General features: G+C 41.1%; 1 protein-coding gene across 7 annotated transcripts in view; it reads right to left on the bottom strand.

The window, feature by feature from the left end:
* The window catches only part of DMD (dystrophin), a 2,449,111-nt gene that overhangs the window by 2,004,693 nt on the left and 429,758 nt on the right, over positions 1-14,660 (bottom strand). For all 7 annotated transcript variants that reach the window (XM_060182733.1, XM_060182732.1, XM_060182735.1 and 4 more), the window contains exon 4: positions 10,488-10,565. In XM_060182733.1, coding sequence (XP_060038716.1) covers positions 10,488-10,565 — 78 coding nt within the window. The remainder of the gene's footprint in view (positions 1-10,487; positions 10,566-14,660) is intronic.

Genomic DNA, 14,660 nt, shown 5'->3' with positions numbered 1-14,660 from the left:
AGAAGAAGAAGAAGAAGAAGAAGAAGAAGAAGAAGAAGAAGAAGAAGAAGAAGAAGAAGAAGAAGAAGAAGAGGAAGAGGAAGGAGAAGGAGAAGGAGGAGTGCACTGGGTTAAGCACACTTAGTACAGAGTGCAAGGACCCAGGAAAGGATCCTGGTTCTGGCCCCAGTTTCCCACCTGTGTGTGTGTAGGGCAGGAGGCTCGCTTCATAAATGGTGAAGCAGGTCTTCAGATATCTATCTTTCTCTCTGTCTCCTCTCCTCTCTCAATTTCTGTCTGTCCTTTCCAACAAAATGGAAAAAATGGCCACCAGGAGCAGTGAATGCATAGTGCCGGCACAGAGCCCCAGAGCTATCTATCTCTGGTAGCAATAAATAAATAAATAAATAAATAATCTAAAAAAAGAAATAATACTTGTCTAACATAAATTAACTTAAAAACATTTCACATTTATATCTGGACACTGGATTTTTATGAGTAATAAATAAAGCAGTTCATATTCTGTCAAAGATACTATGCTCCCACATCCTCTAAAATATATATTATATGGCTTCGTAAGTTTCTGAACACTTAAAGGACACATAAAATACTAGTTATAAAGAACACTTTAAAAGCCTCTTTATCTAAGATCATATGCCATGAAGAGTGAACACTGTATCATTTTTCAGACCAGTGACATTTGACAACTATTCAATCTTAATTCACCGACAGTTTTTCAATGATGTGATTAAGTGACTATATGAACATAGCTGACATTTGAATTTTTCACCCTAGGCCTCTGAAATACTCACTTTGGAATTGTGGTTTAAAAATGTATATTGACGATCTTATTTTCTTGGCTTTGTGCTGTCTCACATTGCACATTTGAAGTTACTTAGCAAAAATGTGCTACTTTGTCAAAGAAAATTGATGAGACTGTTGTACTAGTCATTCTCATGAGATCCAAAGCTGTATTAGCTGGTGCTGTCATGTTAAATCAGCAAAGTCTTGGTATATAACTAGGTTACATTTCAACACTATCTTTTTATAAGAATCTTTAAAATGCTGTTAAGGGTAGATTCTGTGACCTCTACACAAACAGTGGAGCAGTGCTATCTCTCTCTCTCTCTCTCTCTCTCCCCTTCCTTCTCAGTTTCTCTTTTTGTTTTTAATATCTTTTTTAGTTATTTGATAGAGACAGAGAGAAGTTGAGAGGAAGTGGGAAGAGACAGAGAGATACCTGCAGACCCGCTTCACTATACACAAAGCTTTCCCCCTGCAGGTGGAGGCCAGGGGCTTGAACCCAGATCTTTGTGCATTGTAGCATGTGCACTCAACGAGGTGCGCCACCACCTGCCCCCCACTCTCAGTTTCTCTCGATCCTATCATCTAAGAAAAAGGAAGAGGAAAATGTAGAACTGATTGAGAAAGCTTGATGAAGAAGTCTGCTTGCAAACGAGAGTGGAGAAGAGTTAAGGGTCAACTGGTAGCCTAAGAGGTGTTTTGTTATTCTTTGGACTTGCTCAGTTTACCCTCAGCAGGTCACAAATAAATAGAAGCTTTCTGAATCAGCTTTTTTGTTCAGTTAGTGTGTAGGCAAGCATAACCACTTGGTAGAGTCATCTGTCTTCACAGGATTTTATACATCTGTTTGAGTTTTTAACTACAGCCAACTTTATTACAATCAAGCTCTGCTCTCAGCAAACACTGCAACAAAGGTATCCCTGCACTTAGAAGTACTTTCTTCCCAATAAGGGGTTTTTGAAAATAAATTATTGATAGTGATGATAACTTCACATGCAGCTACTGCAAAGAATGCAAATCAGAGCATAAATGTGATGTCTGTGCTCTACAGAGCAAAGCTGTGAGTGGCAGTCCTGTGAGGACCACACATTGCAAGTCAGGACAAAAATAAAAGGGGGAGAAAAAAAGAAGGAAGGAAGGAAGGAAGGGAGGGAGGGAGGGAGGGAGGGAGGGAGGGAGGAAGGAAGGAAGGAAGGAAGGAAGGAAGGAAGGAAGGAAGGAAGGAAGGAAAGTAGGTAGGAAGGAAGGATGGATGACAGGCCACTCAGGAACTGAGTCAAATTGAGTTGCTAGTTTAGAAATAGACAATGTGGGGGCCAAGTTGTAGTGCACCCAGTAAAAATCACGTTATCATGTGCAAAAACTAGGGTTCAAGCTCCCTATCCCTGCCTGCAAGGGGCACAAGCTTCATAAACAGTGATGGCAGAGTGCTGCACTTCTCTCTCTCTCTCTCTCTCTCCCTCCCTCCCTCCCTCCCTCCCTCCCTCCCTCCCTCCTTCCTCCCCCACCCTGTACCTTGCTATCTCCTTCTAATAAAAAAAATAAAAAAGGAAGAAAGGATGGAAAGGAGAAAGGAAGGAAGGAAGGAAGGAAGGAAGAAAGAAAAGGAGGGAGGGAGTGAGGGAGGAAGGAAGATTGGTTGCCAGGAGTGGTGAAGTTGTGCAGGCACAGAGCCCAGACAAAAAACCCTGCTGTCAAAAACAAACTGCTTATTTATGACAGAGAAATAGGACAAAGTGGAGGCTTCCCAAAGAAGGAAAGATGAGAAAATGAATTTGACTTAAGATGATCTTAAACTCCCCACAAAGTGTCCTTTTTAAAGGAGGCTTCTCAAACCTCTTCAGCAAGGGAAGGCTGCTATTTCCTCCAGTAAGTTTAGGTCAGTTTTCATGACAGAGATGTAGTTTTGAGGCCTCATGATTTTCTGTTAGTAGTTATTAGTTTCTTTCTTTCATCCTATCTTTCTTTTTTTCCTGAAATATTTTATTTTGGGGACTGGCTGGTGGTGCACCCAGTCATGCACACTTATTACCAAGCTCAAGGACCCAAGTTCAAGCCCCCACACCCCACCTGCAGCGTGTCCACTTCATAAGTGGTGAAGCAGGTTTGCAGATGTCTATCTTTCCCGCCCTGTCTCTACCTCCCCATCCTCTCTCAATTTATCTCTGTCCTAGCGAATAAGAAAAAAATAATAAAGGTAAAAAAAGATTTTTTAAAGGAAAACATGGCCACTGGAACCAGATTTATCCTGCAGACACCAAGCCCCAGCAATAACCCTGGTGGCAATAAAATACGATATTTATTTATTGGATGTAAACAGAGGAATTGAGAAGGAAGGGGGAGATAGAGAGAAAAGGAGAGACACCTGCAGCCCTGATTCACTGCTAGCAAAGCTTCCCTCCCTGTGGATGGGGACCAAGGGCTTGAACCCAGGCCCTTGTGCACTGTAACGCATGAACTCAATCAGGTGACTGCTTTGGCAGGTATCCCCTTGTTATACATGGACTTCCCAAAGTTGCCTTTACCCCCCCCAAAAAAAAAGTACCTTTACCATCCCCCCAAAAATAGTGGTCCCTGAGTGACCACTATCAGGTGGCGAGTACCTCCACTCCCATGCTAGAAGGCCTCCAAACAAGTTCTTGAAGGATGAACAAATAGGCCAGGGGTTCCACTGGGGTTACTAGCCTTTGTGAAAGGTACAGTCTGTTTTAACAATTTCTTAAATACTCGTGGGCGGTGATGAAGGTATTCTACATTCCATTGTGTTAATTTTGTGTGATTTATGACTTTAAATAGTACGTAATCCAATCTAGCTGGATTTTTAATAATCAACACATAGTTCCGTGCAAATTCCGATTTGGGTATGATACACTTTGTACTTAGACAATATTTTTTATGTTTAAGTTGTGTACATTGATTCCCCCTTTTTGTTACTAGTTAAATTTATAAGAGATTGGCCTATTTTATTACAAATAACTAAGCTCTCTAAACTTATCTAGTGTCTTCTCTTTTGAACTCATTTATTTCTTCATTTATGTTTCACTTCTTTTTCTCCTTAGGGAATTTTTCTCCTTTTAACATTTCTAGTTGAAAACTTGAATTAATTTATATTTTTTCTTAATGAAGATAAAAAAAAATGTAAAAAAGAGCCCCTGGGTAAAGCCCTAATAGAACATCAAGTTTTCATTTGTACATTAGGCAGAGACTATATATATATACACACATATTCATTTTTTTTCTCCCTATCTATCCCTTTAGTGAGTTTGTGTAGGACAGTAAAGGTTGCACTGAGTCTTAGTTTGACTTTCTTTTCTGGCTCTGTTGCTCCTCAGATGCATAGGAAGTACTGTGAAAGCAGCTGATTCTGAAATTACTCAGAAACTACCTACCCCTCCTGTTAGGAGATGGAGGAGGTGTTTAGTCCTCAAACATGAGCAAGGCTGTGCCCCACTAGGTCTCTCAGTGCAGTGAATCCAGAACACGACAAAAGCAAAGAGAAATATACTGAAATGCTTGTTAATCTTTCTTTGCAACCTCTCCAGCGTTTCTTTGTTTGTTTGCTTGTTTGTTTATTCTTCTTAATTTTGGCGTAGTGGTAGAGAGACTGAGGTGGCAGGTAGTGGGGGAAGGCGGGGACTTGTGCACTGTAACATTCTACTCTACTGGGTGTGCCACTGCCCTCCCCGGTTTATTTTTTGTATTTTTTTAAATATATTTTACTGACTTTTTTTAGAGAGACAGAGAAATTGATAGGACAGGGGAGATAGGGAGGGAGAGAGAGGGAGAGACGCCTAGAGCACTGACTGACTGCTCCTGAATGAAGCCAACCAGAGGCACTACCACCCTCCTGTTCCCGGGTTGTTTTTTTTTTTTTTTTTTTTCCCCCAGGGTTATCACTGGGGCTTAGTGTTCACATTACCATTACGAATCCAGTGCTCCTAGCAGCCATATTTTTCCATTTTATTGGATAGAACAGAGAGAAATTGAGAGAAGAGGGAGAGATAGAAAGGGAGACAGAAAGACATCTCCACTATTCCAACCTTTGGGCCCATGATTCTTCAACAATTTGTTTAAGCTTTGTATGTTAACTCTCATTTCAGCCACCAGGTTCCAGATGCCATCAGGATGCTGGCCAGGCTTCCCTGGAATGAAGACCCCACCAATGTGTCCTGGAGCTCAGCTTCCCCAGAGACCCACCCTACTAGGGAAAGAGAGAGGCAGACTGGGAGCATGGACCGACCAGTCAACGCCCATGTTCAGCGGGGAAGCAATTACAGAAGCCAGACCTTCTACCTTCTGCAACCCACAATGACCCTGGGGCCATGCTCCCAGAGGGATAGAGAATGGGAAAGCTATCGGGGGAGGGGATGGGATATGGAGATTGGGTGGCAGGAATTGTGTAGAGCTGTACTCCCCAATCCTATGATTTTGTTAATGTCTCCTTTGTTAAATAAAGAAATAAATTAAAAAAAAAAAAAGAAAGACATCTGCGGATCTGCTTCACTGCTTATGACACATCTCCCCTGCAGGCAGAGAGCCGGGGGACTCAAACTAGGATCCTTCAGTTTTTGCACTTAGTGCTATGTGCACTTAACCAGGTGCACCACTGCCCGGCCCTCAGGTTCATTAAAAAAAAAAAAAAAAATATATATATATATATATATATATATATATATATATATATTTGCCTCCAGGGTTATTACTGGGGCTCAGTACCTGCGCTATGAATCCACTGCTCCTGGGGGCCATTTTTTTCCCTTTTTGTTGCCCTTGTTGTTTATTGGCACTGTCTACCGTTGTTGTTGTTATTATTATTGTCCTTATTGCTGTCATTGTTGTTGGATAGGACAGAGAGAAATCGAGATTGGAGGGGAAGACAGAGAGGGGGAGAGACCTGCCGACCTGCTTTACCGCCTGTGAAGTGACCCCTCCTGCAGGTGGGAAGCCGGAGGCTCGAACCGGGATCCTTACACTGGTCCTTGTGCTCTGTGCCATGTGTACTTAACCTCCTGCACTACCACCCAGCCCCTTAAAAATATTGATTAATACAAGGGGGAGAGAGAATCAGAATGTCACTGGCACATGTGATGCTAAAACCCAGGACTTCATGGTTTTAAGTCTAATACTCTAGTCAAACTCAGGACCTCATGTTTTTTTGTTTGTTTGTTTGTTTGTTTGCTGTGCTTCTTAACTTTTGTTTTGTTTTACTTATTATTACTTGTTTGTCTTATATTTGATAGCACAGAGAGAAATTGAGAGGGAGGAGGCTATAGAGAGGAGCAGAGACAAACACCTGCAGACCTGCTTCAGTGTTTGTGAAGCTTCCCCCACTGCAGGTGCGGACCAGGGGCCTGAAAATGAGGTTATCGTTTTGAATCCAATGCTCCAGCCACTGTGCCGCCTCTTGGAACACCCCCTCTTAAGTTTTGTACCCCTTCTTTGCGTGAGATCCATCCAGTGTGAGATGACTCCATCACCTGAGATGTCTTACCCTCTAGCTTCTACCAACTGGGTTCTGCCTCTTTTTTTTTTTTTTCTATTTTATTTGATTGGGCAGAGAGAAATTGAGAGGGGAGGGGTAGACAGAGAGGGAGAGGGAAAGATAGATAACTTCAGACCTGCTTCACTGATCATGAAGTATCCCCTCCCCCCCCCCCCCGCATGTGGGGAGCGGGGGGAGGGGGCTCGAGCCCACACCCTTGCACATGGTGTGTATGCTCTACTGGGTGCACCACTTCCTGGCCCCTTGTTTAAAGCTTTTTGTAACTTAATGCACTATCTATCTCCCCCTTTTTCTCTTTAATTTTGGGGCTAGTAAAAGGTGATTATCTCCTGCTTGTCCCTGTCTGCCTCAGTGTTAATTCCATGTAGCTTGATAACATTTCTATATGTAATTTATTCACTACAGTCATTCCCCTTTGTCTTTGCATAGGTCACCTGTTTCGTAGCAAGACTGTCAATAATATACTTGGCTTCACAAGATGAGGAGCTTGGCTGGTTCAGTGGAATAAAGATGAAGGCTTGCTCAGCCTATGTGAGCGACCACATAGATCTACTGATTTCCGGTTATTTTTAGGGATAAAGAAGAGCATTCTTACTACTGGCGAGGACTTCTAGGAATAGCTGTTCAAGATCTCTGATTTGGATTCAGTTACACAAAATGAGAAATTTACTGTTTCTTGCAAATCCAACTTGGCGGAGGAGACTTATTTATACGTACTGCACATACAAACAATGAGTAATGATTAATAGGATCATCTATACTTTGAAAAGTCAACAGGTAGAAAATCACTATTAAATCTACAGTTTATTTACGTTATTCATATTCTCAATTTCTGTGCTGCCGAATGTTCTGTAATTTGACGCTGGTGAATTAAAGGCTCTGAATTAAAAAAAAAAACAAAAAAACACTTCCATCCTTTCCCTTCTGACTTTTCTAAGGAGTAATCTATTTAAATTATTGATTACCACTTCTCTGCATGAAAATCACATTCCTTTTAAATACTTAGAAGTTTTTCTCTATTAATAATTCTCTCTGACTTTTGGAAGAATTTGCTTTATTGCCCATTTGTTTTTAATTTCACCAATGGAATATTTTAATTTATTTTTATTAGTGATAGTCATTTACAAAATTATAACGTAACAGGAGTATAATTCTACAAAGTTCCCACCACCAGAGTTCTCCCATTTAATTCACAACAGTTCTTTTTTTGTTGTTGTCACCTCATTCAGAACTAAATCCAAACCCTAAATAGAGCTACCCATGTTTTCCCCTTCCCCCCTCCACTTTGCTACCCCTTGTCTACAACATTATTTCTACACTCAGTCCCTTCCCACCTACTGAGTGCTATTACCAAAAGCCTTTTCTTCTCAAGGTTGGCTTATCCCTCTGCATTTTCTATAGCTAATACTATAGTTCATTCCCTTACTTCTCTCCCTCTCTCTCTCTCTCTCTCTCACACACACACACACACACACACACACACACACACACACCACTCAGCTTTGGCTACTGGTAGTGCCAAGGATCCAACGTAGAACCTCTCATATGCTAGCTCTATATGTACCATGACACGTCTCCCCAGCACTGCCAGTCTTTACCTATATAACCACTTAATCAAGAGGTCTTCCCACACCCACCTCCTTATTATCTGCATCTCTTTTCCATTTACTAAGCAATCAATGCATACATTATAATTATTTAAAGTCCCAAGGCATGAAACTGTAAGCTTCGTGACATAAAGGATTGTGTTTGTTCTGATTAATGATTGCAGTTTTCATAACACCTTAATACTCCTTGGCATTTAACAGCCAATGATGGGCTCTTTCTCTGTGAAGACTGGAAAGTTTTCAAAGTATTCTATTTTCTATTTTCAGTAAGAAATATGACTTCCCGAGGGGGGAAAAATACAGAAGCTGAAACAAATACACATTGACAGTTTTTGTTGTTGCCACCAGAGCTTCACAGCTCCAGGCTGACTTTTTCAGAAACCAAGAGAGGCAGAGGGATGGAAATACACAGCAGCACTGAAACTTCCATCAGTGCTAGGGGTTGGGTTTGAACCTGGGTCCTACACTTGGCAAATCAGGTACACTCTCCACATGAGCTATTATGCTGGCCCTTACTGACAGGTTGTTATGATACACCTACTTTTAGAGAACAGTAGGTAAGCAGCATTCTTTTCAAGGTGTGTTGTGTCAATTAAATATTTGTTTAAAATATTGAACTTTAACCTATTCTTCATGTCATATACAATACTCTATCCCAGGTGAATAATACATCCAATGTCAAATAGTAAATAAAGAATTTGAACAATTGGGCGGAGGTAGATAGCATAATGGTTATGCAAAAAGACTTATGTCTGAGGCTCCAAAGTCCCAGATTCAATCTCCTATACCACCATAAGCTAGAGCTGATGAGTGCTCAGGTAAAAAATAAATAAATAAATAAATTGAGCAATTACCTTAATCTATATGATAATGGTCTTTTCAAAATGTCTACCAGAGTAATAACAATGCAGCCATCTCATAGACTTTCATCTTAGTCTGGCTGCAGAAAATTTGCAAATATATAGAGAACCACTTTGGGGAAAAAATAAGAATGTTTCTGTAAAATAATTTTTTTCTTTGCCTCCAGGGTTATTGCTGGGGGCTCAGTGCCCGCACCATGAATCCACTGCTCCTGGAGACTATTTTTTTCACTTTTTGTTGCCCTTGCCTTTTTTATTGTTGTTGTGGTTATTATTATTGTTGTTGTTATTGCTGTTGTTGTTATTGCTGTCGTTGTTATTGTATAGGACAGAGAGAAATTGAGAGAGGACGGGACGACAGGAGAGAAAGACAGACATCTGCAGATCTGCTTAACTGCTTGTGAGGCGACCCCAATGCAGGTGGGGAGCCGGGGGCCCTAATTGCGATCCTTAAGCCAGTCCTTGTGCTTTGCACCATTTGTGCTTAACCCGCTACACTACTACACTACTGCCTGATCCCCTGTATAATTTTTATATGTCAAATATGGCAGTGACCCTAAATTCACAAAATCAATGGCAGTGATCTAAAAAATCTCCTCTCTGACCTATCATTAATGATTTCGGTGACTGATTCATTGGAATCTACCCTTGAATGAGAAATGGAACTAGGAAGCTATATGGAGTAACTGACGGGTACGGGATACAGCATAATGATTATGCAAAAGTCTCTCACCCCTCATGCTGTGTTGTCTCAGGATCAATCCCTGGCACTACCGGAATCCAGAGCTGAGCAATGCTGGGGTGGGGGGAGGGATTCTTCCTGAGAGGCGGTTCAGTATATAAAGTATGACTTTACATACTTTCAAGTATGAGGTCCTGAGGTCAATCCCCAGCATTGCATGAACCTGAATAATGCTAGGATCCTCTCTCTGTCTCTTATTAAAAAAATAAATAAAATCATTTTAAAGTACCTGGAAAATATATTGGTGGACTGAAAAGGTAGGTGTGTTAATGAGAAAGGGAGGCTGCCTGCAATAGCTTATTAGAGAGGAGGAATCTCAGTCATTCTACGGAGATGAGAATTCCTGTAACCCACTACACACTTGATTAGTAGGACTGTTGACTTTTTCTAAACACACACACACACACACACACACACACACACACACACACACACACACACACACATCTAGTAAAAAATAATCAAACATTGGGCTTGAAAACATATTTGAAGTTCTTGCCCTGAGCCAAAATAAAAATTTTTTTCTATGTAAATTTCAAACTTGGATATGGTGTCTAATACATGTTGACTTGATTCAAACTTTATCATTCTCTTGAACACATTTAATCCTTTTTTTAAAAAAAAAAATAAGGTTTAGCCTAATAAAGGTATTTGCTGCATGAAGCACTGCCTTGAGGAACAGAGTTCACCACAGGACCAATTAAGGGTGATCAGATATAACTGCATGGAATGAAATCTGAAGACAAAATGAGTGGCCAACTAGGTGCGGGGCACACGTTTCCCTGCACCCTGTGGCTGCGTGCAGTTATTTGTGTAATTATATTAATCACAAGCAGGTGGCTCCTGGACCACAACTCTCTTGCTCTTAATAATATCAGCTTCAGTTTACAAAAGAACTTGAATTGCTTTTGCTGCATTTAGAGTCAGAGCTCTCACTCACACTTGTAACCATGCTGTCCTGGGGGCCCCCTCATCTGCAGGACTTCACTTACATTGTTTTTCTGCAGAACTCTCAGTGCCTTGTTGACATTGTTCAGGGCATGAACTCTTGTGGATCCTTTTTCTTGTGGCTGTGAACAAGATGGAACAATGTTTACTACCTGGCAGAGGTGGGGTGGGAAAGAAGGAGGGAACAATTTACTAGAAATGGGACAATGTATAAATTCAATTTCAAATAGTAAGCAAGGAATTTGCACAGTTATCTTAAATTGAACAATTATCCCACTTCTGCATTTGAATATTTCAATGTAACACTGGGGGACAGGCATCAGGAATTGAGAGAAGAAACATTAAGAGTGCTCGTAATAGGGCTGCCTTAGCAAGAACTGACACCTATTTCAAAAATAATGGTAGTACTTCAGGTTCCTAATTATTAAACAATTTGTTCTGCTTTAAATCTTAATTCTTTTTTAGCTAACACGTTGCAGATGCTACTATGAGGCCAACTGGGCAGACCTCACCAATGTATCCTGGAACCTCACCTCCCCAGAGGCCTACCCAACTAGGGAAAGATAGCAACAGGCTGGGGAGGCTGCGGGCGGGGGTGGGGTGAGCGGTAATGCAGCGGCTAAGTGCACATGGCGTGAAATGTAAGGACACAAGCGGTGAAGCAGGTCTGCAGGTGTCTATCCTTCTGTCCCCCTCCTCTCTCGATTTCTCTCTGTCCTATACAACAATAACAACAGCAATAATAACAATAACGATAAACAACAAGGGCAACAAAAGGGTAAAAAATAGCCTCCAGAAGCAGTGGATTCCTAGTGCAGGCACGGAGCCCCAGCAATAACCCTGGAGGCAAAAAAGAAAGGAAGGAAAGAAGGGAGGGAGGGAGGGAGGGAGGAAGGAAGGAAGGAAGGAAGGAAGGGAGGGAGGGAGGGAGGGAGGCTGGGAGTATGGATCGACCTGCCAAGCAGCAAATTCTTCTTCATGAAGGTTAGAATCACACCTTCATCTCTCCTACCTAGTTAGGAATTACTGTATGGCCATCAAGAGACCATATGATATGCATAAGGACATTTGTTAGTAAGGTAGAACAGTGATCTCCAAACTTTTAAAAGATATTTTATTTATTTTATTTGAAAGACAGAAAGAGACTGAGAAGAAGTCACAGAGAGAAAACCCAGAGCACTGCTCAACTCTGGATTATGGTGATCCCAGGGATTGAATCTGGGACATGAGAGCCTCAGCTATGAAAATCTTATGCATAACCATTATGCTATCTCTCCATCCTCAATCTCCAAACTTTTAAAAATATTTATTTATTTCCTTTTTTGTTGCCTTTGTTGTTTTAGTTATTATTGTTATTGTTATTGATGTCATCATTGTTGGATAGAATAGAGAGAAATGGAGAGAGGAGGGGAAGACAGAGAGGGTGAGAGAAAGATAGACACCTGCAGACCTGCTTCACCGCCTGTGAAGGGACTCCCTATAGGTGGGGAGCCAGGGGCTTGAACCAGGATCCTTAAGCCAGTCCTTGTGCTTCGTGCCAAGTGCACTTAACCAGCTGCGCTACCGCCCGACTTTCAATCACCAAACTTTTAAGGAAAATTTAAAAAGGGACTGAAGTCTATTAAAATTACTCAGTGTCAAATGGTATTAACAAAAACACTTTTTGAGAGTATGATCTTAATTGTCTTGGCCATTGAAGCTCAAAACCTCAACGATCTTTAGTTCTCTAATACTGCCAACCTCAAAAGGCATATACTATGTTCTTTAATTTTAACACTTTCCATATTCTGTTATAATATATGAAATATACTGCATATACCTAATTTCTCTAGTCACAGAGTCTTGAAAATTCAGCTATCATGATACCTGTTGTATTTACTCTTAAAATAAACTTTCCACCCCTCAGAACATTGAAGTTAACAATAGCATTGTGTTAATGTTTACTTTTTGCAACTTCTGCACCTCTTTCTTTTCTGGAAGAAAACTGAGATGGATGCTGGGGCTTGGTAAAGCAAAATCAAACTGGCCTGAAGCTTGACAAACGTTTAGAGGGTGTGGCAACCCCTCCTTAGGACAAGCCATGTGGTTGGATTCTTTTAGCTTTGGTTGGACTGAGATGGAACCTTGTAAATAGCATTTTACTGATAAGGACCTCAGACCCCGTGAATGGTCAGACCCAGGCAGTGGAATCTGTGCACTAAAACTCAACCTTACTTTTGGTCACCTTCTCATTACTGTAGTAAAAACCATACCCCCTACCCCCATGACATTTTTCTCTGTCACTGTGTTTTTTAAATTATTTTTTTATTTGATTTTATTATTAACTAGAACACTGCTCAACTCTGGTTTATGGTGATGTTGGGGATTCAACCTGGGATGTCAAAGCCTCTGGCATGAAAATATTTTTTGCATAACCACCATGCTGTCTCCTCAGCCCATTCTGTCACTTCCTTACACAAGATGTATGATTAATTATTTTATCTAAGTTAACTGCCCATGCCCATCCCTCCCCTTCACAAATATGTATGATTTCACCCAAACTACTAAATATCCATCGGTAATTACATCTCCCTAACTGTACTCTGTGTAGAACCAGATTTTCCCATCTCTTCTTTGGAGCTCATTACTAGACTGCCCAACTCCTGTTGTTTCTTGTTGTGACCCCAACAGGAGTTTGGGGCTATAAGCATAGGAATGAAGTCATCCTGAGGAGGTGCGGCAGAGAAGGGAGTGTATAAAAGGTATGGGCTTGGAGCAGTTTGCTCTTTTGGCTGCTGCTTTTTCTCCTGGTCAGAAGCATCGACAGAGGTGCTCCAGGCATCCATCCACCATGGCTACTTCTCCTGGGAACCGAACACGTGTGACTCTGCTAGCCAGTAAACTTTTAGACCCCTCTACAGCCATGAGCAACTTTTGTCTCAGCTGATAATTGCTTATCTTATGGGACTAAACTTTTGATAACTATACTCAGACTTTATGGACCTAGCTTACTCTTAACCTCTGATGATAATTGCTTGTTTTGTGTATCTAACTATATATCCCATGCTTTATATATATTGCTTGTTTTGTGTATCTAACTATATATCCCATGCCCTAATAAACCTTGTATTGTTTAAATCCATTCCCCAGCTCCCCACTGTGAATCCTTTTACATGCCACAGCTCCCCAAATAACCCTTTTTAAGTTAAGTTTCAACAGTTTCTCAAGTCAATAAGTCATTTCTTTTCTATACAGGCTTTATTGTGATTTCTCCGATGATATTAATCATTGGGGCAATGCGTTTCAGCAAGTCTTTGCATCTTATTCATGTTGCCTAGCTGGACCTTCTGCCAATTAAACATTGGATTTGCAATCTCTTTATCTCACAGTAAGTGGTCTTAGCATAATCAGAAGGAAAATGAAACTTAAAAGATTACTATGGGGGGGTGGATAACATCACAGTTATGCAAAAGAATTTCATGTCTGAGGCTATGAGGTCCCAGGTTCAATCTCCAACACTACCATAAGCCAGAGCTGAGCAGTGCTCTGGTCTTTCTGTATACCTCTCTTGCTCTCGCTCTCTCATTTAATAAAGTAAATAAAATATTTTTAAATACCATTATGCATAGTTCCCTTGACAAGTTGGTGGAGGGTGTGGTAGGCTGACCCCCATTATGAGCAGTTAAGAAACTGCACACCTGTGACAACAACAGTCTTAAAAACCAACATTCCCCCAAGAAAGTGATCTATTTTATTTTCTCTTTCTTTACTTTATTTTATTTATTATTATTTTTTGCCTCCAGGGTTATTGCTGGGGCTCAGTGCCTACAATATGAATCCACTGCTCCTGGAGCCCCCACCCCCATTTTTGTTGCCCTTGTTGTTGTTATTATTATTATTGCTATTGTTGGATAGGACAGAGAGAAATTGAGAGAGGAGGGGAAGACAGAGAGGGGGAGAGAAAAATAGACACTTGCAGACCTGCTTCACCACTTGTGAAGCGACCCCCCCCCATGTAGGTGGGGAGCCGGGGGCTCAAACCGGAATCCTTACACCAGTCCTTGTGATTCCTGCAATACATGTTCAACGTTCAACCCACTGCGCTACCGCCTGGCCCCCAGAAAGCGATCTATTTTCACGAAAAGGCATTCAATAACAATGATGTTACTATCATAAGCCAGTGATACCTAGTAATGATATCAATGGGAAAAAAAAGTCCCTTCTTGTTAGGTATTTAC

Source organism: Erinaceus europaeus, chromosome X, assembly GCF_950295315.1.
Source record: "Erinaceus europaeus chromosome X, mEriEur2.1, whole genome shotgun sequence".
Taxonomy (NCBI): Eukaryota; Metazoa; Chordata; class Mammalia; order Eulipotyphla; family Erinaceidae; genus Erinaceus; species Erinaceus europaeus.
This window is presented reverse-complemented; position numbering and strand designations above follow the sequence as displayed.